The sequence below is a fragment of the Phaenicophaeus curvirostris genome, chromosome 23 (assembly GCF_032191515.1).
Source record: "Phaenicophaeus curvirostris isolate KB17595 chromosome 23, BPBGC_Pcur_1.0, whole genome shotgun sequence".
Taxonomy (NCBI): Eukaryota; Metazoa; Chordata; class Aves; order Cuculiformes; family Cuculidae; genus Phaenicophaeus; species Phaenicophaeus curvirostris.
Genome location: NC_091414.1, coordinates 3,636,230 through 3,650,446, shown reverse-complemented (window position 1 = coordinate 3,650,446; position 14,217 = coordinate 3,636,230). Strand labels below are relative to the sequence as shown.

Sequence of the window (14,217 nt, the reverse complement as noted above, 5' to 3'; positions counted from 1 at the left end):
ATTTGCAGCCCCTGCAGAAACTGGGGGTGAAGCAGAGGCCAGGGAGGTGTCCAAGGGTGGTGGCACATCCTCAATCCCCCCCCAACATGTCCCCAAGCCCCCCAGCCCGGTGCTCCACTCCCCTCCCCACCTACCCAGGGCTTCCCACTCCAGGCTGATCCCCCTACCCCTCAAGGATGGGGCTGGGGCCAATTCCCACCCCCCCCTTCCCACCAGTGCTGGGGAATTCATTAACCGGCCACAGCTGGGCCCTGCTGGGGAGGCCAAGCTGCGAGGAAAATTAACCCCTTCCTCCCCAGCCTGCAAGCACAGGACCCCCCCACCCCCTCCCCAAGCAGATCCCCCCAGCCAGACACTGCCCAGGGACACCACCCCACCCCCTCTCCTTGCTAATTAAACCCAGACTGTTGCTTCATTAACACATGCCTGGAGCTGTCAGGAGGGGATGGTTCCCACTGCGAGGATGTGGGGTGCAGGGGGGGCTGCGGGGTCACCCGGGGGGGGTGTGCAGCTTTGCAAACCCAAATGCTTCCCAGCCCCCTTTTCCCAGGGTTTGATTTGCAAGGGCAGCTGGTGCTGCACCCCAAATGCTTTTTGGGGGGGGAAGGAGCAGGGGCTTTTTCTCGAGGTACCCAGCCCTGGGTACATTTCTGATGGGGATGAGGATATGATCCTCAATCCTGGTTCAGCTCACCCTGAGAGCCCCCCCCTAGACTGGGGATTGGTGCCCTCACTCAAAACCTTGCAAGCCAGGGCTGTCTCCCAGCTCTTGCCCCCCAAGCTCCCACCCCCCCACACTGCATGACACTGACCCCTCTCCACAAAGAAGGGGGTGGAAGGACCCAGGCTCCCCACTTGCTAGAAAGGTTGTTTTATTTCTCTCTATTTACAGACTGGATTTAAAAAAAATAAACAACAAACCCCTTCCTTTCCTTCACCGCCCCCACCCCTAGGAGGGCACTGCCCACCCACAGCCCTGCCCCATGGGTTTTGGGGGGGCCTCTTGGCCATGGGGAGCAGGGCTGGGACTACAGACACCCCCCTCCCCAGAAAAAGGGGTGCTCGGGGGGGGCACCTGGCAGGGTGGCATCATCCCCCCCTTGCCCATTCACGTTGTGCCCCCTCCAGCCCCCTTGTTAGGGCTTGTTATAGGGGATTGCCCCCCCCCCCAAGTGCAGCAGGGGTGACTCCATCCTGCATCCTCCTCCCATCCCACTTGGGGACAGCAGAAAATAGCTCTCAGGGCAGAGTTGCCCCCCCAAACCTGGACCCTTTGTCCCCCCAGTGCAAGCGGAGGTTTATGGCTTTGAGGATTTGGCAAGAGAAAAAAGTTTGGGGGGGCGGGAGGGAACCCCCAAACACAGGGATCCCGTAGGGGGAGGGGTATAATATCTTATAAATTAAAGACAATATAAAGGCGGAGGGGGGTGGTCAGGTGCCCTTCCCCAGGATTTGGGGGGTGGAACCCCTCCAGGTGTGCAGAGCCAAGCTGGAAGCGAGGAGGTTGGCATGGGGAGCTCCCCCCGCTTCACCCCAAAGCCTCTGCTGCTGTGGGTTAGGGGTGTCTGGGGGGGGGCACGGTGGGCACAGACCCTCCTCTCCCCCAGGCAAAGCACTTCTCAGGTTCAAAGCTGAGTGTGAAGGCAACGAGAGAGGGGACCAGGGGGGCTGGCATGGGGGGGTGCAGCTTTACCCCCTCTCCAAGTCTTTGTGCAAAGCTCCCGGTGCGCCCCAAAACCCCTTGAGAGGAGTTTTGGGGGGATGCACAGGCAAAGGGAGCAAGAACCGCCCTGCAAAAAGAGGGAGATTTACCCTAAAAGCCACCCCAGAGCCCGGCTGGGGGGTCCCAGCGCCCTGTCACTGGTTGTCCCCCGGCTGGTACTGGGGCTCGGTGGCGGTGAAATAGTCCTCGAGGAAGGACTGGAGGTACTCGAAGGTCGGACGCTCCTCGGGTTCCCGCTTCCAGCACTGCACCATCACCTCGTGCAGGGATGGGGGGCAGTTGCCCGGGCACTGCATGCGGTAGCCACGCTCCACCTGCTCCAGCACCTCCCGGTTGTTCATCCCTGTGGGACGAGGACCCCTTGATCAGCAACTAGCACCGCTCTGGGACAAGACGGTGGGGAAACTGAGGCACGCTGAAGGATGCGGGGGCATTTCGTTGTGGTTTAGATAGGGAAGCAGCTTAGGATTGGTCTCACTGATAGGGAAACTGAGGCACTGCTGAGGATGCAGCAGCATTGCCTTATGGGTTAGATAGGGAGCCAGCTTAGGGCTGGTCTTTCTGATGGGGAAACTGAGGCACTGCTGAGGATGCAGCAGCGTCACCCTGTGATGTGGATAGGGAGCTCAGCTTAGGGCTGATCTCTCTGATGGGGAAACCGAGGCACGAGGCACGCCCTGCCTGGTCCCAGCCCAGCTCTGTACCTGGGTAGGGCACGCGGCCTTTGGTCACCAGCTCCGTCAGGAGGATGCCGAAAGACCAGACGTCCGACTTGATGGTGAACTTGCCAAAGAGCGCGGCCTCCGGGGCTGTCCACTTGATGGGGAACTTGGCACCTGCAAGGGGAGGGAGGTGGGGGAGCCTTGGCTGAGGCATCCTGCTGCACCCACCCCTGGGGAACCCAGCACCCAGAGCATCCATCATCTGGGTTATCCATCACCCAGGGTATCCATTTCCTGGGGTAACCCAGCACCTGGGGCACCCATCACCTAGAGTATCCATCATCTGGAGCACCCATCACCCCGGGCACCCATTCCCTGGGGAATCACTTACCACCTGGGGAACCCAACCCTTAGGGTAACCATCATCACCCAGGATACTCATTCCCTGGGACACCCATCACCTGGGACACCCATCACTCAGGGTATCTATTCCCTAGGATACCCATCACCTGAGGTACCCATCATTTGAGGTCCATGATTTGTCTGTCACCCAGGACACCTATTCCCTGGGACATCCGTCACCCTGGGATCCATCATTCAAGGTATCCATCACCCAAGGTATCCATCCCTTGGGACACCCATCCCCTGGGACACCAATCGCCCAGGGTTTCCACCACCCAGGTTATCCATTCCCTATGGTACCCATCACCTGGGGTACTCATCATTTGAGGTGTCCATCACCCAGGACACCCATTCCCTGGGACATCCATCATCATGGGCATCCATCGTTCAAGGTGTCCATCACCCTAGGTATCCATCCCTTGGGGTATCCATAACTCAAGGTATCCATCACCCAAGGTATCCATCCCTTGGGGTATCCATAACTCAAGGTATCCATCACCCAAGGTATCCATCTCTTGGGGTATCCATAATTCAAGGTATCCATCACCCAGGTTATCCATCCCTTGGGACACCCATCTCCTGTGACACCAATTTCCATCACCCAGGTTATCCATCCCCTGTGGAACCCATCACTCAGGACATCCAGCACTGGGGGTGAGCAGCTCCAGCCCAGGGTGGGACACCATGCAGAGGGGACAGGGCAGTTGTCTCACCCTGTCGCGCTGTGTACTCGTTATCCTCGATGAGGCGAGCGAGGCCGAAGTCGGCGATCTTGCACACCAGGTTGTCTCCCACCAGGATGTTGGCGGCGCGGAGGTCCCGGTGGATGTAGTTCATCCGCTCGATGTAAGCCATGCCCGCTGCGATCTGAGTGGGAGGATGCAGTGAGGACCTTCTGGATTCACCCCCGGGGCTCATCCTCACCCCATGCCAGCCTCCCCAGTACCTGAGCAGCCATGTCCACCAGCTGGGGTAGCTTCAGGTAGCGGCCATCCCCGTCCTTTAGGAAATCCAGCAGGCTGCCTGCGGGCAGGGGGATCACAGAATCATGGAATGGGTTGGGTTGGAAGGAAGCTCAAAGCCCATCCAGTTCCACCCCTGCCATGGGCAGGGACACCTCCCACTGGATCAGGGGCTCCAAGCCCCATACAACCTGGCCTTGAACCCCTCCAGGGATGGGGCAGCCACCACTGCTCTGGGCAACCTGGGCCTCCCCATGCTTACAGGAGAACATTTCTTACTAAGATCTCACCTCTATGTCCCCTCCTTCAGCTGAAAACCCTTCCTTCTTGTCCTGCCCCTGCATTCACAAGCCCCTCCCCAGCTTTCCTGGAGCCCCTTTTAGCACTGGAAGCTGCTCTAAGGTCTCCCTGGAGCCTTCTCTTCTCCAGGCTGAACAACCCCAACTCTCTCAGCCTGTCCTCATACAGGAGGTGCTCCAGCCCTTGGATCATCTCCGTGGCCTCCTCTGGACTTGCTCTAACAGCTCCATGTCCTTCCTAGGATGAGAACTCCAGAACTGAGGGCAGTCCAACACCCCTGAGAGCCAACCGTGCCCACCCATGGGTGCCATCCCCAGCCCTGGGACCAGACCTGGCCGTGCCCAGGCAGGGGGAGGCTTGCAGGTGGAAGAAAAGCTGGGGGGATCCCCGAGGCAGTGCCCCCCACTCACCCTGGCTCATGAACTCGGTGACGATGTAGATGGGCTCCTCCGACACCACCGCGTAGAGCTGCACCAGCTTGTCATGCCTCAGCCGCTTCATGATCTGAGCCTCCTCCAAGAAGGCTTCGGGTGACATGGTGCCCGGCTTCAGCGTCTTCACCGCCACCTTCGTGGTGCCGTTCCACGTTCCTGAGCCGAGGACATGGGGTCAGGGCGAGCTCGGGGGACAGCCAGCCCTCGTAGGGCTGGAATGGATGGATGGATGGATGGATGGATGGATGGATGGATGGATGGATGGATGGATGGATGGATGGATGTGTGCATGGATGCGTGCATGGATGGGTGAAGGGATGCATGGAGCAGTGCATGGATGGAGAAGCAAGGAAACCAGGACAGGGCAAGGACGGGCCGTGTCACCACCATACCCCACCCAGGGCAAGGAGTTCCCCTCATCCCATGCCATGGGGACAAGTGACCCAGAAGCTTATCACCTAACGCCATCCTTACCCCATTCCTCATCCCTCCATGGGGATGCCAAGCCGCCACTTCCCCCAGTGCCGTGGGTACCACAAGGCACCCCATGATGCTGCATCCTGCCCCCCAGCCCCGGCCGGCCGGGCCAGCCTTACCCATCCACACGTCTCCGAAACATCCCATGCCGAGTTTCTTGTCGAGCCTGATGGATTCCCGCACTATCTCCCAGGCGTCCTTAGCTAATCCCAGGGTCTGGGGCTTCATAGCGGGGCACACGCGGGTTAGCAGATGGCACAACCCGTCGTTATACTCTGCAGGGTGGGGTTAGGAAGGGGAGGAGGGAGGGAGGGATGCGATGGGATGAATGGAGCATGCACACCGAGCTGAGCGAGCGCAGGGCGCTGGAGGAAGAGGATGACGAAGAGACGACCCCCAGGCCTGGTTTTGTCTCCTGTTTATGGTCCCATCTGAGATCAGGGGTGCTGCTTGCCCACGCAGGGACATCATGGTGTGACTCCAGAGCGGGACACGGCACATTTCCCCGTGCCAACAAGCCGCTCAGCCCATCCCAGCAGCAAGAACCCTCCCTGGGGGATGCCAGGCCTGGGGGTGCCCTCGCCATCCCCCCCCTAAGCCGCTCGCCCCGGCTCGCCCGCCGCGCCCTACCCATCCACACTTCCCCGAACTGCCCGTTGCCCAGCTTCTTGAGGAGCTGGAGGGACTCGCGGGGGATCTCCCACACGTCTTTGGTTTTGACCGAGAGGTCGGCCAGCTTGGGCGTTCCCTTCTGGCACGGCACGGCCAGGCGACAGCACAGCCCGGCCGCCCGCTCTGCGGCACCGGGGGGCGAGGAGGGGGACAAACGTCAGCCCCCAACAGCCCCCAAGCATCACCCAGGCTCCCGCATGGTCCAGCCACCCCCAAAACACACATACATGGGGTGCAACCCCTCTCCGTGTCCCCCAGCGATGCCCATACACCCCCTTGGGATGGATGGACACCCAAGGATGCTCACCTAGCGCTTGTCCACAGATGCTGGATGCTCCCTGCACTGAGCACATGAAGACGGAGGACCCCCTGCTCCACCACCACCACAACAGCCCCCTCCTTCTCCACTTTAAACCAGTTCGTTCAGCCAGCTGTCTCTTGCCAAAGGGTCTCCTGGGCTTTTCCTACCCCTCATGGGCTTCTCCTACCCCTCCTGGGCTTCTCCTACCCCTCCTGGGCTTTCCCTACCCCACCTCCTCACCCCACTTTGCCCTCCCCGCCACACCCCCCACCCCACCCTACCTATATAGTGCTGGACCAGCTGCTGGACGGTGTCGAACTGGGCACGGGTGGTGATGTAGTACCCGCCGTTGTCCAGTTTCCGAATCTTATAGTGCTTCACGTGGTCTCCCTTGGCCTCGTCCCAGTCCCGGATGGAGAGGGAGTAGGCACCTACACGGGGCAGGGGGTCAGGGAGGGACGTGGGGTGCACTCCCTGTGTCCCCATCCCTGTCCCCATACCTTTGGTTGTCTCACTCTCTCGGATAAGGAAGGTGCCCCTGCAGTTGCCGTGGCACAGGAGCTGCCGCTCCGCATCCTTGCGCCCGATCTTCCCAAAGTACCACCTGCGGCGAGGCCGGGCTCAGCGCCGGGAGGGCTAGAGTCGAATGGGGTCCCCCCTCCATCCCTGCCGCTCCCCATACTCACTCTTCCGCCTGGATGGAATCCACGGGGGCCACGTAGTTGCTGGGGATGTAGCCCGTGGCGCCCGAGCTCAGCGACCTGGCCTCCCACCAGTCGCCCTCCCTGAGAAAGAGGAGCTGTGAGTGACAAGGATGGACAGACAGATGGACTCGGCCACCCTGTACCTTCCTTGCCTGATCACAGCACCCCCAGACCCTGCTGGCCCCCACCGGGGAGGGCACCCACGCCTGGGGCACTGCTGAGGCCACCCAACTCATGACACATGGTGTTGGTTCTCCGAGGTGTGCAGAGCCCAGATCCATCTCTGCAGATCCCACTGGGCTGCATGGAGTTTGTGGATGGAGGTGCTGACTTTTTAGGTGCCATAGAATCACAGAATCATTGAATGGGTTGGGTTGGAAGGGATCTCAAAGCCCATCCAGCTCCAACCCCTGCCATGGACTCGGACACCTCCCGCTGGATCAGGAGCTCCAAGCCCCATCCAACCTGGCCTTGAACCCCTCCAGGGATGGGGCAGCCACTACTGCTCTGGGCAACCTGTTCCAGGGTCTCCCCACCCTCAGCGTGAAGAATTTTTTCCTAACATCTTGTCTAGAATCATAGAATCACCAGGTTGGAAGAGACCCACTGGATCATCGAGTCCAACCATTCCCATCAATCACTAACCCATGTCCCTCAGCACCTCATCCACCCGTCCCTTAAACCCCTCCAGGGAAGGGGACTCAACCCCCTCCCTGGGCAGCCTCTGCCATTGCCCAATGACCCTTTCTGTGAAATATTTTTTCCTAATGTCCAGCCTGAACCTCCCCTGGTGGAGCTTGAGGCCATTCCCTCTCGTCCTGTCCCCTGTCACTTGGGAGAAGAGCCCAGCTCCCTCCTCTCCACAACCTCCTTTCAGGGAGTTGGAGAGAGCAATGAGGTCTCCCCTCAGCCTCCTCTTCTCCAGGCTAAACACCCCCAGCTCTCTCAGATGCTCCTCTTGTTCTCCAGCCCCTTCCCCAGCTTCGTTGCTCTTCTCTGGACTCGCTCCAGAGCCTCAACATCCTTCTTGTGGTGAGGGGCCCAGAACCGAACACAGGATTCAAGGTGTAGTCTCACCAGCGCTGAGTCCAGAGGGAGAAGAACCTCACTCTCCTCCTAAATCCTCCGTTTTCCAATTTAAAGCCATTCCCCTCATCCTACCACTCCATGCCTTTGGAAGAAGTCCCTCCCCAGCTTTCTTGTACGGGGTAGCAGGGTTTTGGGTGGGGGGCTCACGTGTTGTTGATGATGTGGAATTTCTCCCCTTTCTGGAAGGTGAGGTCTTCCTCCGTCCTGGCCTCATAGTCATACAGGGCGATGAAGAGCGTCACGCCCCCACCTGCAGCACACGGAGGGGAGCACGGTGACCCCCCAGGTCCCCCCACCCAGAGCTGCAGGGGTGCAGAGGGCCCCCCCTCCTCTTCCCCACTGACCTGCGATGCCCCCGCTCCGCATTTGCAGCGTGTTGGAGGGGAAGCCCCCCTGCCCAGCGAAGGATGGAGCCGAGGGCACTGCCGTCCCGTGGAAGTTGTTGAAGTCAGGGATGAGGGTGAAGGTGTTCGGCTGCGCGGGGTCGGGGTCGTACTGGGAGGTGGGGGGCGGTGGGGAGCCCCCAGTGCCCCCCACCTGCCCCTTGCCGGACCCCTTCTCTTTGCAGTGCACGCAGCCCATCGTGGGCACAGCCTGCGGGACAGAGGGACCCCCCCCGGCAGGGCACACGTGTGTGCACACGCGGGCACACGCACACAGACCCAGGTGGGGGCCCACGTGTGCATACGTGAGACCCCCACCCACCCCAGTCCAGCCCCACCACCCTCCCCACGGCAAGTGGGCTGCCTGGGTGGGGACACGGGGGTCCCTGTGGGTACCACTCCAGCAGGGATCAGGGGTGCGAAGGGGGCTGCGCCGCCCAGGGGATCCACTGTGTCCCCCAGCACCCATGGGTGCTCCCATCCGAGGTGGCCCCACTCACTGTGACAGCTCCTTGGGTCACTTCAGCTGCTCCATGTCACCTCGGGGAGGAGAAGAGGCACCTGGTGACACCAAAGAGGGGCATCAGGCTGAGGGCCAGAGCCCTGCAGGGGCTAAAACACCTCTGCAACGGGCTGAAATACCCCTCCAAGAGCTGAAATGCCCCTCCATGGGCTGAAACGCCCTTTCCAAGGCTAATAAAACACCTCTCCACGGGCTGAAATGCCCCTTCCAAGGCTAAAAAACACCCCTCCAAGAGCTGAAATGCCCCTGCTATGGGCTTAGATACCCCTCCAGGTGCTGAAATACACCTTCAAGGGCTGAGAAGCCTCTCCAAGGGCTGAAACACTCCTGCTCAGGCTGCATTACTCCTGCTCAGGTTGCAATATCCCTGCATGTGCTGCAACACCCTTGCTATGGGCTTAGACACCACCCTTCCTGGGGCTCAAATACACCTCCAGCGGCTGAAACACCTCTGCCACGGGCTAAAGGACTCCAGCATGAGCTAAAACACCCCTGGCACGATCTGCAATAGCCTCGCACAGGCTGCAACACTCCTCCGAGGGCTGCAACACCCCTGTATGCACCATAAAACTCCTGTACAGGCTGCAACATCCCTGCGTGACCTAAAACACCCTTGCATGACCTGAAACACCCTTGCACAGGCTGAGGTTCCCCTGCATGGGTTGCAACAGCCCTGCATGAGCTAAAACACCCCTGCATGTTCCACAACGCCCCTGCATGGGCTACAAAACCCCTGCATGGGCTACAACCCCCTTGCATGGGCTACAAACCCCTTGCATGGGCCAAAACACCTCTGCGTGGGCTACAAACGCCTTGCATGAGCTAAAACATCTCTGCAGAGGCTGCAGTAGCCCTGAAGGGCTGAAACCACATCCGCAAGCGGGTTTTGCTCCAGTCGTGTCCTCATCAAACTGGTCACCTCTCTCCAAGGGGAGATGCTGCATCCCCTGACTGCACCAAGGCTGGAGGGAGGCAGGTTGAGTGGAAAGGTTCCCTGGAAGTGTCCCTGTGCGTGTCCCTTCTGCTTGGCAGGGGAACTGGTGACTCGGAGGAGGAAGGGCACTGCTCGCCTCGCTGCGGTTGGGGCCACGCTCTTCCGGACGGGGTCACATTCGTGCTCAGCAGCGAAGGTGTCGTGGAGGAGGAGGAGGAAATTGGACCTCTGCCTCCTGGACTGCAAAAAGTCCTGTCTGTCCACAGCCCTGTCCCATCCCCAGGCTGCTGGCCACTTAACCAGACCAGTTTGCCCAGTTTGGACTGGGCAGAGTTTTATAGTTGAGTGCTCTGCAGCGATAAGGCAGAGCTCACCCCATAACCAGTCTGAGAATGGGTTGGGTTGGAAGGGACCTCAAAGACCATGCAATTCCACCCTTGTTCCATGGGTAGGGACACCTCCCACTGGATCAGGGGCTCCAAGCCCCATCCAACCTGGCCTTGAACCTCTCCAGGGATGGGGTAGCCACCCCTGCTCTGGGAAACCTGGGCCAGGGCCTCCCCACCCTTGGAAAACAAGGAAGAGATGGAGTTTTTGGGGCAGATGAGACGTTTCAAGCAGGTTTCCCCCATCATGGCCTTTGATTCCCTGTCTTCTCTCTCAGAACGGGGTGGGAAGAACCCATTTGTTCCCCTTCCACCTTCACTTTCGACACGAGCAGTGTGGCAAGGCAGCGTTGCCAAATCCAAAAGGGCTTCGCCAGTTGGGTTTTTGAATTTTTGCTGACCATAAGTGGCTATTTCAGCTGACAAACGTCCACAGCTTTGCAAATCCTGCCCGCTCTGCGTGGGAATCATGCACCCTGGTGCCAGTATCATGCTCGGAAACTTCCCATTTCTGTGAATTCTGCTGAATTTCTGCGCCGGCAGGGATCAGGCAGGCAAGGAGCATCTTCCAGGAAAGGACAAGCCCAAAATATTGCAGCACTGCAGGGTTTAGACGCTGCTCGTGCTGTGCCCAGCAGCATTGCACCCATGTTTCCCCTTCTCTGAGCACCCACTAAACCCCCCAAGGTGGCCCCTGCACCTCCCAAAAAAAGGCAGAGTGGCACAAAAACTGTCCCTTCGTGTTGTCCTCAGGGAGGGGATGCAGCCGGCCCCACGTTTGATGGTTGCGTGCTGGCATCTGGCCCCAGCGCTCCCAAAAAGACGCTGCTTGGAGCCTGGGAGCAGATGGCAAGCGAGCCCTTCCCACCCCAGCTCCACCAGCACGGGTCCAGCCGAGCTGCCAGCTCCCGCCCCACGCTGAGACCCAGCCAACTCGTCACCCCTGCCACTGCCCCCGGCCCCGACGCAGCCACAGCCCTGTCTGTCTGTCCATCTGCTCCCCAGCCCCCTTGGGACACCGGTGGTTTCAACCCCCTCCCCAGCTCTGAGCTGATGCACAATCATAGAATCATAGAATCATCAAATCATAGAATCACCAGGTTGGAAAAGACCCACCGGATCATCAAGTCCAACCATTCCTATCAAAAATCGTTTGGTTGGAAAAGACCTTTGAGATCATCAAGCCCAACCGTACCTGTCCACTACTACCAGGTCCCTGAGCACCTCATCTACCTGTCTTTTATATCCCTCCAGGGATGAGGACTCCACCACCGCCCTGGGCAGCCCCTTCCAGTGCTGAGAACCGTTTCCGTGAAGAAATTTTTCCTGATGTCCAAACTGAACCTGCCCTGGCGCAGCTTGAGGTCATTTCTTCTCACACTATCGCCTGTCACGTGGGAGAAGAGCCCAGCACCCACCTCCCCACAACCTCCTTTCAGGTAGTTGGAGAGAGCAATGAGGTCTCCCCTCAGCCTCCTCTTCTCCAGGCTAAACACCCCCAGGTCCCTCAGCTGCTCCTCACAACCCTGGTTCTCCAGCCCCTTCCCCAGCTCTGTTCCCTTCTCTGTACACCCTCCAGGACCTCAATGTCCTTCTCGTAGCGAGGAGCTCATAATTGAACCCAGGATTCGAGGTGCGGCCTCACCAACCCCGTGTCCAGAAGCACAGTCGCTTTTGTCCCAGTGCACACCAGTGTCACCCAGTGCCAGGACACCCCATGGGGTTCACCTCCATCCCCACCTCCTTTCTCCTTTCAGAAATGGTGAGGATGGAGGGATAAAGAGGCTCCTAGTGACTCTGGTGCCATGGGGACAAGGCAGGGTGGCATTTGCCCGGCTGAGGTGGGACCTCAACACCCAAGTGTCCCCTGGGGAGCAGAAAATCACAGAATCACTAGGTTGGAAAAGACCCCCCAGAATCCTCGAGTCCATCGAGAGCTGCTGGAGGAACCTGCACAGCGGGAGGAGGAAGCTGGCATGGGGGAGGAGGAAGAGGATGAAGCTGCAGCCACCAAGGGGAACAGTGGGGCTGGTGGGAACTGGGGTGGAGGCAGGTGAGGACCAGGGTGGAACTGAGCTGCGGTTCTGTGGGCTGCGGTCCCTTGGGCACCCTGTGTCCTCCCCTCCATACCATGTTCGGGGGCCTTTGCCACGCTGCCACAGCCTCCCTGGGGGAAGAGGAACCGAGATCGCTGCACAGTCCAGCCCTGAGCCCACTTGGGCTCCACCATCACCCCACAGCTCTGCACCTCCCTGGTCCTGAGGGGGAAACTGAGGCACGAAGCAGCTGCAGTGTGGGGGGAGGTGCCTCGCTTTTGGTGGCTTGCCAGGGCACGCGACCCAAGAGCAGGTCCCCATCTCACTCCCAGGACCCCCCCAGACCTGGGGAGGGACAGGAGGACACAATCTTCCTCTCTGCTGTCCTCTCCTTGGCCCAGCACGGTGGCAGAGGGTGGCATGTCCCTGCTCTGACCCTGCTCCCCCCAGCCCCAAATCCAGCCCCGTGACCCAGCGTCGTGCCCCTGGGGTAGAGCCTCGCTCCTGCTCCAGTCCTCCCAGTTCACCCAGTGCCTGACAAGTCCCCCAGCGGAGATTTAGCCCTGGTGGGATCAGGGAAGGACGGGGAGCTGGGATGGATGCAAGGATCTCCTGGGAGCCACGAGAGGATCCCCCGAGCGTGGGTTTCCCAGTAGGATGGGCTGGAGGGCTGGAAGCCCCTGGTCGTGCCCAACGCCGTGGTGGCTCAGTGCTATTCCCAGGATCTCCTGAGCAGGGATGCCAGCAGGGACACCCCTTCCCATCCTTTCCTGGGAGCAGAACGGGGATCAAATCATCTGCTGACCCCCCAAAACCACCCATGCTGGTGGGGGCGGGGGGGGCATGGCCAGCGCTCGGTCAACGCTGTCCCTGTGCCAGCCCAGGAGGTGGCAGGGTCTGTACCCCCAGGGCAGGAGAGGAAGGACTCACTACCCCCCCAGAATTGTTCTGCCCCCACCAACCCACCCAACAGCCCCCTGGCCCACGTTAAGGGGTGTCTCCTCGCTCCCCATCCTAGGAGGAGATGCCTATGGCACAGGGAGCCCCCCACCCACCCCCCCAAGCCTCCCAGCCCCATCGCTGGCTGGGAAAGCAGGATTTCCGCTGGAAGAAGAGCAATTCCCGGATCCAAGGGGCTGCAGGGGCAGCAGGAGCCAGCCAGGGCTCCAAATACAATGTCCCGGGAGGAGCGGGGCGGGGAGGGAATTGTGCAGGGCAGGAAGCAGCGAGTTCCTGTCCCTCCTTGGGACACACCAAGGCTTGGGGACAAGGCAGAGCTGCAGAAAGTGGGGGGAGAACCTGCTCCAGCCAGAGCTCAAGCTCCTCAGTTGGACTCAGCCCCCCGTATCCCTCCTTGGGTTCTCACGCCGTGGGCACCGGCGGGCTGGGGGGCAGCAGGTGTCCCCCCTCTCCATCCCGGTGTCCCTTGGGGTGCCGTGACCTGTCCCCTCTTCCCAGCACTGGGGTTGAGTGCAGGCAAAGGCACCATTTGCCTCCGCAGCCTCCCTGCCGCCGCGTCGCTGCCGATGAGTGCCGGGAGGACGAGCTGGATCTACCCCCAGCCCCCTCCTCATGCCATGCTGCCCACCAGGTCGGCGAGGATGGGGGTCTCCTGTGTGCCCCTCAGCTCATTGCAGAGGCTGCAAGGAGGGCAGGGCCCAGCGGCAGCCCCCCAGCTGCCCTCTCCATCCCTACGGCTCATCCCCGCATCCCACTCTGCCCCTCCGAGCCACCCCATCCGTTAGCGGGGCACCTCTCCGCACCCAAGCGAAGGGATGAAGGGATTTCAATCCCCTCCCCGTTGCACACCCACCACCCTGAGCTCCATGCCCCGCGCGTCGCTCCTACCGTCAGCTCTCCACTTCGCATGGACCCCCTGCTCCCACGCCAGCTCCCGGCGAGACCTCGGGTTTGGGTGCCACGGCCTCACCCCAAATCTCCCTGTGCCGGGGACCGGGGTGTCGGGGCGGTTGGCGTGGGGAGAAGCGGGAGCGCCCGTGTGCGTGTGTGTGTTTCCCCTGTCTCTTCGGCAGCTCTCGCAGCAGAGCAAGAGCTTCCCCTCCTCTCGCCCCCCCCTTCCTCCCCGCGCGCCCAGCAATGGTTCATTGTACGAAGCAAGCCAGCCGAGGTGGCCACGGGGCTCACCCGCTGGCATCGCTCGCCAGGGACCACCGGCTGCTCGGGGAGGTGGCACTGGGTGGGGGACAAGCTGGCACTGAGGGGTCTCTA

The 14,217-nt window shown here is 60.6% G+C and overlaps 1 protein-coding gene across 4 annotated transcripts; it reads right to left on the bottom strand.

Annotated features, from left to right (window-relative positions):
* Positions 1 to 865: 865 nt before the first annotated feature.
* FGR (FGR proto-oncogene, Src family tyrosine kinase) lies at positions 866 to 14,014 on the bottom strand. 4 transcript variants are annotated; one of them, XM_069875131.1, is made up of 13 exons: positions 13,837 to 14,014; positions 8,610 to 8,670; positions 8,071 to 8,320; positions 7,874 to 7,976; positions 6,620 to 6,718; positions 6,434 to 6,537; positions 6,215 to 6,364; positions 5,591 to 5,755; positions 4,460 to 4,639; positions 3,734 to 3,810; positions 3,501 to 3,654; positions 2,428 to 2,559; positions 866 to 2,066 (listed from the first exon to the last, which is right to left on the bottom strand). In XM_069875131.1, exons 3-13 carry the CDS (start codon positions 8,306 to 8,308, stop codon positions 1,858 to 1,860), a joined length of 1,611 nt encoding a protein of 536 aa, XP_069731232.1. In that variant the 5' UTR covers positions 8,309 to 8,320; positions 8,610 to 8,670; positions 13,837 to 14,014; the 3' UTR covers positions 866 to 1,857. The 4 variants fall into 4 exon arrangements, with proteins under 4 accessions (XP_069731232.1, XP_069731229.1, XP_069731228.1 ...); XM_069875128.1 differs by lacking the exons at positions 5,591 to 5,755; positions 8,610 to 8,670; positions 13,837 to 14,014 and adding an exon at positions 5,080 to 5,235 and having other exon boundaries at positions 8,071 to 8,589; XM_069875127.1 differs by lacking the exons at positions 8,610 to 8,670; positions 13,837 to 14,014 and having other exon boundaries at positions 8,071 to 8,587.
* Between the last annotated feature and the right edge of the window lie 203 nt (positions 14,015 to 14,217).